A 12,650-nucleotide genomic window follows, 5' to 3' on the forward strand; every position below is an offset into this window, starting at 1 on the left:
AAGTTTTCTTTCCCAGGGTGATTCTGCTCCTTTGTTGCATCCAGTTCTCGAGCACTTCATACTATCAAACAGCAAAACTGCTTTTATTGATGCAGCAAAGAACAATGGGATCTCTCCAGCCATGCTCCCAAAATACACTCTTGGCTTTCTTTATGCCTGGCTTCCCGTGGTGGAAAATAGAGAAATGTTAGGTTTACTGCGGTCACTTCAAGAGGAGATTAGTTAATACCAACAAATGATTCCAGCAAATAGATGAGCTCCTCTTCCCCAGCGAGGCTGAAGCGTTGTGTGTTCATCCTGCCCATGCTCCTCCTGCGAGGCAGAGAGCTGAAAAAGCAGAACGTGGCCCTGGTTTAATAGCACAGATGGGGTTGGGCGGAGGTGATGGCTCTGGGTGTGTGTCAGGTCACGGCTGTGGGGATGCATGCAGTGCTGCTCACAGTGGCTGTGCCTGCCGTGCCCGGAGCTCACTGCCCCATGGGGAGGATCCTGTCTGTGTGGAATGGGAACTGAGATGACGGGAGGTAGGCAGAGCATTCCATGCAGTGGTGCTGAGTGTGAGCTTCGGTTTTCTGCATGTTCGGGGACTGGCTTTGAATTTCTCATGTGAGCAGATGGCAGGGCTTGTATGTCTGGTGTATTAGGGCCATGTTTTAGTGGGTGCAGTGAGGATGGGTTGATGGTTGGACTTGATGATCTTGGTGGTCTTTTCCAACCATGGTGATTCTATAATCAAAAATGTGTGTATATGTTATGCCTTACCAGTTTCTGTCAGCCTTTGCCCTGTGTGATGTGGCCTCTCCGGAGCTGTTACTGTAACAGCTCTGTTTTCAGAGACAAGATCTGCTCAGGCTGTTTCAATTGGCAGAAGAGATCTTTAAGCTTCAGGGAACTCGTTCTAGAAGTGCCTGTGCTACATAATGTTTGTACTTATTTGTCCATTCTTTTGGACACTTTGTTGCATGGCCTTTGTTCTCCTTCAGACAAGGTGCTTGTTGCAGTCCATTGCTCCCTGCCTTCCTGTCCTCACCAGGTTCCATCTGGCTGGGAAAGAGCTTGTGTGCAGCCCATCGCTGCCCCACAGAGGTGCCAGTGCCTTTGGTGAGGTGACAGATGCTGCTGGGCAGTGCTGTGCCCTGTGCTGCCATGGGGCAATTCCCATTAGCCACATCCATGGGTGGTCCTCCTTGTCAAGGGGAAGCTGGCCTGTATTTCTAACTCATGTTAATGTCTTTGATTATTTGAATTGAGAGTTTTTTCCCATGTATAGGAGCTCTAAATATATATGTAAGAAAGTGATTATCTTAATGTTATTCATCATTTACTTGAAGTGCGTTCTCAACCTAAACCTGTTTGCTCTGATGAGCATTTATGTCACGAAGGAATTGATGTTATCTCTCTTTGCCTGCAGTCTTGAGCTTATGAACAGGAGGGATTTCCCCCCATTCCTTCTGCTCGGAGGTGGCACAGGGGCTGCTGGGTTCACCCCCACGCAGGGAGGCAGCAGTGCTGCTGGCTGTGCTGTGCCCCTGCCTGGCTGAGCAGCACTGGGCCGGGCTTCCAGGAATAGCTCAGCGCAGAGCTTGCTCTTTACATGTGTATCCAGAGGAACAAATGGTGCATGTATTCAAAGCATCTGTCATAGCCAGGCACTTTCTCACAGTAGCATGCATTCTTTGCTCAGGCAAAAACCGACACAGTGCATGAGCAGCGGAATGGGGCCTCGTCTGAGGGTTTAATGCTGTCCAAGAATGTTATGTGTTGCCTGGAGCTATAGCCCGAGGGGTCATACTGCACAGCTCAGAGGTATTGCTTTAACCCGAGGCTAAGCTTCTCATTTCTGCTGGTATTTCCCTTGACCCTCTTCAGCATTTGTCTCAATTCCTGAAATAGTTTCTGTTGTTCCCTGCCTGATTCTGTTTCTTTGTGTACTGATATGCAGGCAGCAGGGCAGCGTGAGGCTCCATCCCTGTGGTGTGGGAGCAGCCTGGTACAGCTTAGCGAGCGCACACAGAAAACCAACCTGTCTGGGTGCTGTGGTCGTGCTGTCAGGTTGGGGGCACTGTGGTGCCTGAGCCGGAGGGGGGGTGAGCGGGGCAGGGCTGAGCCTGGTGGTGCTGCTCCAGGAGCTGTGCTGCTGTGCTGCTGTGCTGTGCTCCCCCATCCTGCCCTGCTTTGGGTACCTGCAGTTCTGTGTGCTGCTTTGGTGAAAGAGCATCAATAAACACTAACAACTTCTCATCCTGTGCTCAGTCCCAGTGACTTCCTGGAATGCAGTGGGGTGTTCTGCTTGCTTTCTTGCAGAAAAAAACAGCTCTCAAAAAGCACACCTTAAAAAAAGAAAAAAATCTATAATTGAAAGATTTCAGATTTCTTTTGTAAGAGCAAGTGCGTGCTTAAACTCAGAGACAAATACAGCCAATAATATGTACTTGAAACATAATGCAAGTTAATTCATTTTGGCACAGCCCCAGATATGCTGATGAAATGCCCTGTGAAGTGCTGCAGGATCTTGATAATGTACCTTCTCTGTTTGATTATATAATCAAATATGTTGTACCTAATAAAACTTAAAATGAGAGGGAGAAGCTCAGAGCAGATTGTACTGGGCATGGAGCAGGTCGTGGGCAGCGTGAGGGCAGCTTCTCACCTTGCTGCTGCTGCAGACACAGGGCTGCCCCACCACCCTTCATGGCACCACAGGGGGAGCAGCTGTAGAGGTCTGGCACCAAGTTCTCGTTCCTTTACAGGGAAGCTGGTGGTTTCTGGTGGGGTAGAGGGAATTTGGCCTGGGTGTTCTGGCCCTCCTGTGCGATGAGGTTGATGGGAAACAAATGCGTTATGGCTCTGACAAGCTGTTGCTGCATTTTTATTTTTTTTCATTTTAAAACAGCGCTATCAACCAGTTGGAATATGGGCCTGGAGTATCGCAGGGAGTAATCTAATTAGTATGAAGTCAATTCACTAGTTCCTTTTGTATCTCGTGATTAAATAAGTGGGAAAATGGCTTGAAAATTAGGTGCTAGAACGACCCAATTACATTTCTGTAGCTTTTTGTATTCAATTTCATAAACAATTTTGCTCTTCGCTGGTTAATCAGTGAATGCCTTTTTCCAGTTTGAAAAGCACTTTTGAAATTATAATGCAATTAAATTGTGTGTGGATGTTCTGGCATAGCGAGTGTGAAAGCTGGGGGCCTGGCAGACAGCCATGTTGTACCTTGACAGTAATGAGTTCCTGAGCTGGCAGCTTGCTCGTGTCATTCATAATATTGTCCGTGCTGGGTTACCCGGGGATGCAGCTGCCTTCGCTCCCTCCTGGTTGGGGTTGCTGGTTGCTGTGTGCCGCGTCTGCTGCACCTCCTGGGGCTGAGAGCCACAGTGCTGCGTGGGCACCCATCTCTGTGCATTGCTGTCCCTGGGCTGTGCCGCTGCTGGGCTCAGGGCTGCTCCTGTGGGCTCCTCCACCACCATGCTTTTGGTGCTGTGCAGCTCCGTGCTTGTTCTGCTCTGTTTTTTCCTTATGTGAGCATCTGTAAGACTGCAGGATGGGTGAGGAGGAGGATGTAGGGGATGAATGACTGTTCCAGGATGGCGTAACAGAATGAGGAGAAGGAGGTGGTGGCCAGAAGTACTGCTTGTTGGATCAGAATGCAGAATGCTGCTTTGAGGAAAGGATTAAATCCCCACTGAAGAGCAGCAGAGCTGGGCTGGTGTGAAAGCATGTACAGCCTTTGCTCCCATCCTTGGGCAGAGCAGCTGAGGTGCTGCCTGGGATTTACGGCCAAGCGGCGCAAGGAGAAAGGTAGAAAGCTGTGTTAAGAGAAAAAGAAATAGCGTTAGAAATAATGACTTGCTTGGCAGGTTTTAACAAGTTCAGTAATGGTATTAGGTGCCCTTGGCTCAAGATTGTAACCTCCTCTTAAATGATCGTTACCTGACTAATAAAGACCTCAGAGCAGGTCATTACAGCTTAATTTAGACATAGCATCCTGTTTGGTTTGAACAGCATTGCCATCTCTCAGGCTAAAGCTGGTGCTGGGAGCTGGGCTCTGCCCAGGCTGCTTTCCCAGCACTGCAGGGCACCAAGCACGTGCTCTGAGCATCCCTGATCTGGGCAACTTCCTGGCATGTCGCCTCATCTCTCCTTGTGTTCCTGAATGTTGTTCAAGGATGGGGAGCAGGGGATGATAGGAATGGGGCTGTGGAGGTGTGAGCACAGATAGAAACCTGGGTGTTGGGAGGTGCTGATCATCAGCTGTGTTGGCAGCGTGCGGCTGGGCTGTGCTCGAGCCCAGCTGCGATTGTCATAGGGAGGCTGCAAGAGCTCATTGCTTCTTGTTAGGTGTACTTTGTGTCCCCATTGTTCCCTTTTAGAGTACATCAGAAACAGCGTTTTTTCTCATCCCAGCATTTGTAGTGGAGCTGTGTGAGTCAGGAGAGGCATGAAAGAGCCACTCGGACAGCTTGTCCTTCCCATGCACGTGGCACCAAGCTGAGCCGCCAGGCCGTGGGTTCAGCACAAACTCTTTCTTCCATATAAGATACAACTGGAACTCGCAGGCACTGCAGAGATGAGGGACTGGGAGGCAGTGGGAGCTGTTGCTGCACTGAACACAGTGGCAGCTCCTCCACACCATGAGGCTGCATTTCAGCTCTTCCCCTTTTTTCATGTTATTTTGAAGGGATTTTAGGTCTTTTTCCATTGAAAGGAGTTAATCAGGTATGATATTGCCGTGTTATTCACTTGGAATGGCTGCACGCTGTGGGGTGCTGTCTCTGTGCAGCCGTTTGGTGCAGTGGGATGATGCTGGGTGGCAGTGGCTCTGCATCCCTTGCAGACCAACAGATGAGTGCCCAATGTGTGCACACGTTGCTGCTTCCCATCTCAGCAGCAGAGCTGCTTTAAATGGAAGGGTTTTTGTGTTGTGATAAAGAGCGTCTGAGGGCAACTGTTGCATCCTGCCCATAGATGAGGACCCAGCAGGCTGCCATCCTGGTGGAGCTTGTGCAGGAGTGAGGACACCGCAGCCCACCCTATGCTCAGGGATGAGCTGTCATATTTCCCTAACCCCATTAGCAGTAAGCTTCAAATGCAAGTAATTAAAATCACCAACCCCAACCAGTTTCTAATATTTTGAGGACGTTTCTTTGATAAGCCTGTCTTTTCAGCCAATTTCCTACTCAACCAAAAACAAACAACTTTCCTCCTGGTGTTGTAAATCTGTTGTTAAAATGAAGAAAAGGAAATGGGAAAGAAAAAAAAGAGATTTCCCCCAGTGACAGAACGTTTGTGCCGGGCTCAGCGCTGCGTCGCCTTTGTTAGCCCTGGATAGAATTATGCATCACAAATAAAAACTGCTGTCAACATGCATTGGTTTCAAAACATTAGAGCATATGGTATGTGATTATCTGTATTGTCAAATGCAATAAAGTGAGTTTGGATATAATAAAAAATGTAATATTTTAGAAATTTGGTAATAAACTGTGGGAGAATTGACAGGCAGGGAGTGCACGAGGCCCACAGGATGTGGGGCAGCACCCATGGGGCAGCCTGCTGGCATCGCTCTCCTGCTCCTCTCCCCATCCTCATCTTCACCCCGTGTGGGAAACTCAGACACAATGCAGATACAAGTGCATCACACATACGTGCAGTTTTTCTTAGGTCAACTTTAATGCGTCTAAATGATCTGTGAATGCATTAATGGCTTCTGTTAATTAACAGTATGATAAAGCTGGCATTTAGTAAGTTGCAGTGTAGTGTGCGTTTAAGTCATTATGTACTCAGTGCTTTGGTTTGATTTCAGAATGTTAATAGAATAAAATTTTAATGAAGACTTGTTGTTATGAAAAATGTATTAGAGCGGGTGAGGTGCTGCCGGCGGGGCTGGGGGGAGCGGGGTGTCCCAGCCCTGCAGGCCTGGTGGTGTCACAGCAGGTCCCTGCAGTGATGGATGTGCCCTCGGTGTCCCCTGCTGCGCCCTGCGGGGCGATCGCTCCCAGAGGGCGGCGTGGTGCTTTCTGCCCATTGCAGCACCGCCGCGTGCTGCTCTGCTTTCTCATTCTCCATGCCCACGTCTTTATCCTTTGGCTCTGGGTTGTTTTTGAATGATGCTCCCTCGAGATGCAGCTGTGGGAGGACGGTGAGGGACCCGAGTACCGCAGCTGCCTGCAAAGGCCGAGTGGCTCTGGTGCCCGTTATCCTGCTGCCCTGCTGTGCTGTCCCAGTGTGCAGGCAGTGCTGTGAAGCAGTTTCTCATCGCTGCTCTGAGCCCCAGTGTGGAGGTGAGGTGTGTGCCATCCGAAGGGCATAGCCTGCAGGCCTGGGAGTTACTTCCCCAGCAGACAGAAACATCTCCTCTCTGTGCGTGCCGCTCAGGAAACAGGAATAACAAGGAATAACAAATGAGAATTGACAGCTTTTGTCTCAAACAACTCTGAGCTGTAATGAGCCAAGTTGTGGTTGTCAGATGGAGACGTCACAGAAGGAACTGGGAAGTGGGGGAGAAGCAGTGTGGGACCTGAAGTGCTGGGGGAGCTCCGTGCTTTGTGCAGGGAGAGGCGCAGGGCTGAGCTGTGCAGGTCCTGCAGGGCTCCGCTTTGAGCACAGCAGCGGCTGTCCCGTTGGTTCCCAGGGACCTCGCACAGCTCTGGGTTAGACCCAGACTGTCCTGGTTCTGCATCTGGGCAGCGGAGGTGCCCTGACCTCTGCTCTGAGAGGAGGCAGCAGACCCTGCTGTGTTGGCCCCTCCTTCCCCCCCAGCCCTGTTACTGCTGCAGGTGGGCTGGCGGCTGTGAGATCGCTTGCTAAGGAACTTCTTCCCTTCTGATTACAAGGGATGTGTGAATAAAGCAGAACTGTATTGATTCACACCAATCTGTGCATCGACTGTGTGGGAGCCACTTGCAATTCCCAGCAGCACCAGAAAGCTTTACAACAGGGAGAAATATGACCAGGCAAGTTGAGCAAATAAATTAAACCAGTGTCAACTTTTCTTGTTTCTTCCCTCATTATTAATGGATGGAATGGGGCTCGTTTATCAAGAGGAGGGGAAAATTAATTGACATGGGCCTTAATATTATTATGCCTGGCTTGTCTGGTCACATTCCTTTTTTGTTTTTTTAAGCTTTTCAAAATGCATTTTATTACGGTTTACAGGTCTGGCTGCCAAAACTGTTGGTATAAACAAGAAAGCAGGTGCGTAAATAATGCCATGGTAGGACTGGACATTGCTGTGCTTCACTGCTTAAGTAACTTAAATATGGGGAGAGAAAGAGAGGCATAAAACAAATACAAACGGGATCATCGGGTACCAAGATGAAATGCAAAGAGGGAACACAACTGGAGGGATGTTCCCTCTTTCCGGTGCTGTGGTTGTTGGGGGATGTTGTGGGTTCGTGTCCCTCAGCACAGCACTGTGAGCCTCCGCACTGCCAGGCTGCGATGGATGGAGCTGTGCTGTATGGATGCCCATCAGGTGTTCTTACCTGGCAGAGGAGTGAGAGTTGAGCAGTGCTTGTTGGTGTGGTGCAGGCTGTGTATATCTTCCCTTCTCTCCCTTGGTCTTATGGATTATTGTGCAGGCACAAAAGAGCCTTGGTGCATGCTTATTTCCCAGAAATCTTCTAAGGAGCTATCTCATACCTCAGCATGCTGTAGGAGGGGGTCCCAGCTAACTGAGACCATACGGTCCAAGTAGACAATGCAGACCCAATGTGGTGAAAGGAGATGATCTCCTCCGTGTCATGGGGTGGCACTGGGACAGCCAGGGATTAAACCACTCTCCTCTGGTGCTCACTGCCCTGCTTCTGCCCCCAGAGCTCCTCTCTGTGGCTGGAAAACAGAGGTATCCTTTGCCTTAGGAAAGCTGCTGGGCCAGCAGTTGGCAATAGTGCAGATGCTGGGAGGTGGTGGTACCCCAGTGCGGGGCAGGGCGCGCTGCGGTGTTCAGTGTGAGCAGTGTCCCTGTGTCAGTCACAGTCTCTGCAGCCAACGCAAACACTGGATCTGTTGGTGCAGGTTTGAAGGAGCAAGGCCTTCCACGTGCACATAGCTCTGCTGCTGAGTGATGTTCTGGGGTACCTAAATGCAGCTGTAACGCACTGCTGTGCGCTCAGCACCCTGGTTGAGGGAAGCAGCTGCCGACTTGCAAGGGAAAGCAGATGTATTTCATAGCGACGGTGTCGTCATCTCAGCTATATTTTACTGAGGTTGACAGAAAACTTCTCAAGTGACGACAAAGGTGTGAAATATAGTTGATTCAAGTGTGAGAAAAACAAAGTGCGGAACACAGGAGCGCTGACATTTGGTATCTTCAGCACGGCTTCTCCATGTGATTTATGGCGCCCACTGATTTGTTTTAATCTTTTTCTGGTTGTATTTGGCTTCTCAGAGCAGCGTTCCCCTCATCTCCGGAGTGCAGAGCTGCCGGTGCCCTGGGCCGGGGGGTCTGAGTGGTGAGGGCATGGTGTGCTGGGCACTGAGCGCCTGGGCGGTGATTTTGGGCATGTCAGGGATGCTTCCAGGGAGCTCAGGCTGGTGTGTGCATGAGGAGGCGATGCATTTCCCCAGGCTTACCTTCCCTGTGGGCCATTCCCTTGGATGTGTTTCCCCATGAGGATGCCCAGTGCCAGCAGTGCCCATGGGCTGCGCTCCCACAGGTGCCTGCAGGCCGAGCTGCCGTCTCACTTCCTGCAGGGCTGCTCACTCGGACTCTGTTTGCCTCTTGTTTTATTTTCTCCCTCTTCATTGTCTTCTCTTCTCCAGAAAAGATTATTCAAATGAATATTCAGTTTTATTCATTTGAATTAAAAAAAAAAAAAAAAAAAAAAAAAAGCAAACCATTTGACTCTGTTAAATGCTTATCTCTTAAATAGAGCTTGTTAGCTTCCAATAATAGCTTCATTCAGAAGGATGCCGTATAATTTCATTTTAAAACGTGTGCTCCTTGACAACCGGAATCCTATTTCTGTCACCGTTTCAAACAGCCGCCTTTGTTTTGTGTTAATCTTTTTCATACACTTTCCAAGGAGCGTTTTTTGTTGACTCTCAGTACCTCTCATAAGAAGTAATTGTCTGTTTCGTCCAGGAAGGTTTCTGAGAGCTTTGGTAATTCAGAAATGAGCTCATATTCATTACGCTAACTAATAAGCCATGCATACTGTAATGTTTTTTTATACGTGCAATTATTGAAAGTCGCAATCCAGTATTTTATAAGTGAAACAAAGAAGGACCCATTGTGGGTTCGTTCCAGGAATTTTTTAGCTGCAGGGCAGTGATCTCCTAGGGTTGCTTAAGGAGCAGTAGGATGCGGTGGACAGGCTGTGAGAGCAGAGGCAGCACAGCCTGCAGCACTGAGCACTGCTCTTCTCCTGTGCTCCCCCAGGGAGGCATGAGGCAAAGCTGGTGCTGGGTTTTCCTATGGACCCATTCACGTCTGGTTTTTTGCCTGCATGGGTTGGCCTGGATCTTTTAAAAACATGAATGAGCATTAATGTCTATGGATTGTTACTTTGTTCTTGTTATAAAGCCTGTAAACACAGGAAGCTGGGCAGGTTTCTGCTTTTCTGGTTTAATCAGAGGAATAATTTCTGGGTAAAGCTGTGTTTAAGCCGTATGGAGTACGATGAGAAGGGGAAACTTGTTTCCTGGTCACAACGTGTCCTGCCTGCAGCAGGCTGTCGTGCTGCGCTGCGTATTAATGCTAATCTCCTCTAAATTCCTCTTCCTGGCTCCAGCCTGGCAGCAAGACCTGACAGGAGCTCAATGAGAAATCCTCAGCTGCAGCACTCACTAATGAGTTACTAATGAGGAGGTGGTGGTGGTGACAGTCCCAGCACTGTGCAGGGCACCCCGGGGTGCTGCACCCAGGCAGTTAAACATTCGGTTGTGAGTGCGGATCTGTTTGAGGTGGATTTAAATGGAACAGTTTGGAAGGCAAAGAGAGGAGCTGGGTCAAGCACCACGCTTGAAGCTGTAGGTGCTGACATGCAAAGCATTGCTCTGAGCGCTGCGTTTGGGTGCGGTGTGCTGTGGGATGATGTGCTGCACCTCGGAGAAGTGCTGGAACCATTTCTAGTGTTGGGTTTTTTTCCATCTGCCCAAGAAGATCCAGAGAGCAAGGGGTGCATTGGCCACTGCCTGTGCTGTACGTTCCCATCACTGCCTGTGCTGTACGTTCCCAAAAAGGCACCGCCTGGTCCTGGTGCTGTGGGTTCGGGGTGAGGTGCCGTGTGTCCCTGCAGGGCCGTGCAGCCAGCAGAGCACACAGTGCTGGGCTGCAGGTGGGCAGCAGGCATCCAACAGCCCTGACGCAGCCCCCATCCCCACAGCTCTGACTCAGCGGTGCGGAGGAGAGGAGCGGTGAGATCAGAGCCCTCTGACTGACACTTCTGAGAGGCCTCAGGATGTCCTGATGAGGCATTAGAGGAAGTCATTCAGGAAGAGGGGACAAACGAGCACCTCCGGAGCTTGGCGGCCCTGCTGCCTTGCTGAAGTCGTCAGTGCTGGCTTGGTGCGAGGGGAGGGCAGCAACCAGCTGCTGTCTGCCTGGGTTCTTGGTGCGTTGGGTTTTTTTTTTTTGGCCTGCAATGAGTCAGCCCTAATGGAGAAGTCCCTTGGAATTAAACAGGAGATAAAATCAATACGCTTCCATAGACGTATAATTGGGTTTTGTAGAGATTGCTCTTAAAAACCTATAAGGTGTAAAAGAAAATATAGCCTGATTGTAGTTTCTGAGCCGTTGTGAACCAGGGTGTAACTATCCATTAAGTTCTTTGGATGGATCAAAAAATCCATAAGGAGGTTTTAATTCTCCATTAAATCCTATGGAAGAGCTGTAACAGAACCCTATTAATTTCCTCTGAGGTGATGCTTCCTACCTCCATTAGGCTGTAATGAGTTCCGCGGCAGCGCTGTGCAGGGCAGGTGTGTTTACATGAGCATATTCCTGTGAAAGCATTCCAAAGTCCAAATGGCAAATAATGCCTTGTTAGAAGAAAAGCTGTTTGACCTCGCTAACGTTTTCCTTTCCCCCTCCCCTTTTTGTTCCTCTGTTGAACAGGATTTGGTTTCGTTACTTTTGAAAATGAAGATGTGGTGGAAAAAGTCTGCGAAATCCACTTCCACGAAATCAATAATAAAATGGTAAGTGTGTGTTCTGCCCAGAGCTGGGATGTGGGGCCTGGGCTGCTGCCAGCCCTGTGTCCACAGAGCCAAGGCTGTGCTGCAGCGTGCCAGCGCTGCCCAGCCCATGGGGAAGTTTTCCCTGGGTGACATCAAGCCCCAGGTCGCACGGTGCCCTGTTGGTAAAGCCGATGTGACAGAGGGAGAAGGGTGTTTGTCTTCCAATCGATGCGAAAACTTTGATATTTTCAGCTGAAATACTCTTTTTCCCTTTGTCAAAACATCCTTTGCTTCTCAAATGTGTATTCAGATATGCATTGTATATTGGTCTGATATGTGTTCACAGACTTTAAATTCAATAATGGAGCTTTTAGTGTGGATAAGATCAAAGCAATCTCCTTGGCATATGCTGGAGGCCTGATTCAATATTTGACTTGCTAATTTTTCCCAGGGCACTGAAATAATATTCTTCATATTGTTCCTGACTGCAATGTGCATCTGAAATAAAAGCGGCCGTCCCTCCAGCAGGCACAGCGCTGGGGTCCAGAGTAGGAATGGGGCAGCTTGCCCTGCCTGGCCACACTGCTCTCTACTTTGTTTCTGGAGTTTCCTTCTGCTGCTGGTGATGCCTCGTGTGAGATGAATGTGGGTTGTGGGCGAGGTTCCGTTCCCTGTGTAGTCACTAAACGCTGATCTGTCTGCCTTAAAACTAAATGAGAGTTAACACCCAACACTCCTGCCTCGAGGAGCAGCAGACTTGCTACAAATTAGGAATGCTTTAAATATGGGTAAGGTTTGTCAGTGAGGGAGGAAGAATAGGAATTTCCTTAATGTGAGGTGAGTGCCCATCACAAAGCACTCCCTGGGTTTGCTTACTTCACACCACATACTTTTCTCCGGAGCTCAGCTCGGCTCTCAGCTCACTCTCTGTAAGTCACAGCGGGGAGGTGCAGGAGCTGGCAGGGCACTGACAGCAGCCCAGAGCAGCACAGAGCATAGGGCAGAACTGTTGCACAGGGCAGGCACAGTGCCGGCCCCCAGCAGGAGGAGCAGCCTACAGCGGAGCTGTGTGCTGGGGGCACAGGGAGGTCTGTGGTTGTTGCTCTTCCTTTGCCCCAGCCATCAGGTTGGGTTTTGCTCTGCTATCAGGATCTGCCCCTCTGGAAAGGCTCCTCCTGCAGAAGGGCTGCGCAGGGCTGTGGGCAGGCGGGCTGAGCGGGGCACAGGGCGAAAGCGTTCCGCATGGCAAGGAGCAGCAGAAAGCGGGTGGGTGTTCTGCTGGTGTGAATAATTGCGGTGCGTTCCTGCCGGTGCGTGATCCGGGCGCCTCGAGTGCGCTCTTCTTGTCACTCCCGCAGCACTAATTTTAAAAGCAGCCCACGAGGGAGGAGATGAGACATGATCCTGCCTTGGGACTGACTCATCGTGCTGCTGATGTGCCTGCAGATTAATTACCAAACCCATGCAGGAGCAGCACAGCCTGCACACACGTATGTGGCAGCGTGCTGCGTCGGGGCTGACAGCAG

At 49.9% G+C, this 12,650-nt stretch overlaps 1 protein-coding gene across 16 annotated transcripts in view; it reads left to right on the forward strand.

Annotated features, from left to right (window-relative positions):
* Window positions 1–12,650, forward strand: part of MSI2 (musashi RNA binding protein 2) — a 184,098-nt gene that overhangs the window by 128,960 nt on the left and 42,488 nt on the right. For all 16 annotated transcript variants that reach the window (XM_048967182.1, XM_048967176.1, XM_048967175.1 and 13 more), the window contains one exon: window positions 11,063–11,145. In XM_048967182.1, coding sequence (XP_048823139.1) covers window positions 11,063–11,145 — 83 coding nt within the window. The remainder of the gene's footprint in view (window positions 1–11,062; window positions 11,146–12,650) is intronic.

The sequence above is a fragment of the Lagopus muta genome, chromosome 20 (assembly GCF_023343835.1).
Source record: "Lagopus muta isolate bLagMut1 chromosome 20, bLagMut1 primary, whole genome shotgun sequence".
NCBI classification, from domain to species: Eukaryota; Metazoa; Chordata; class Aves; order Galliformes; family Phasianidae; genus Lagopus; species Lagopus muta.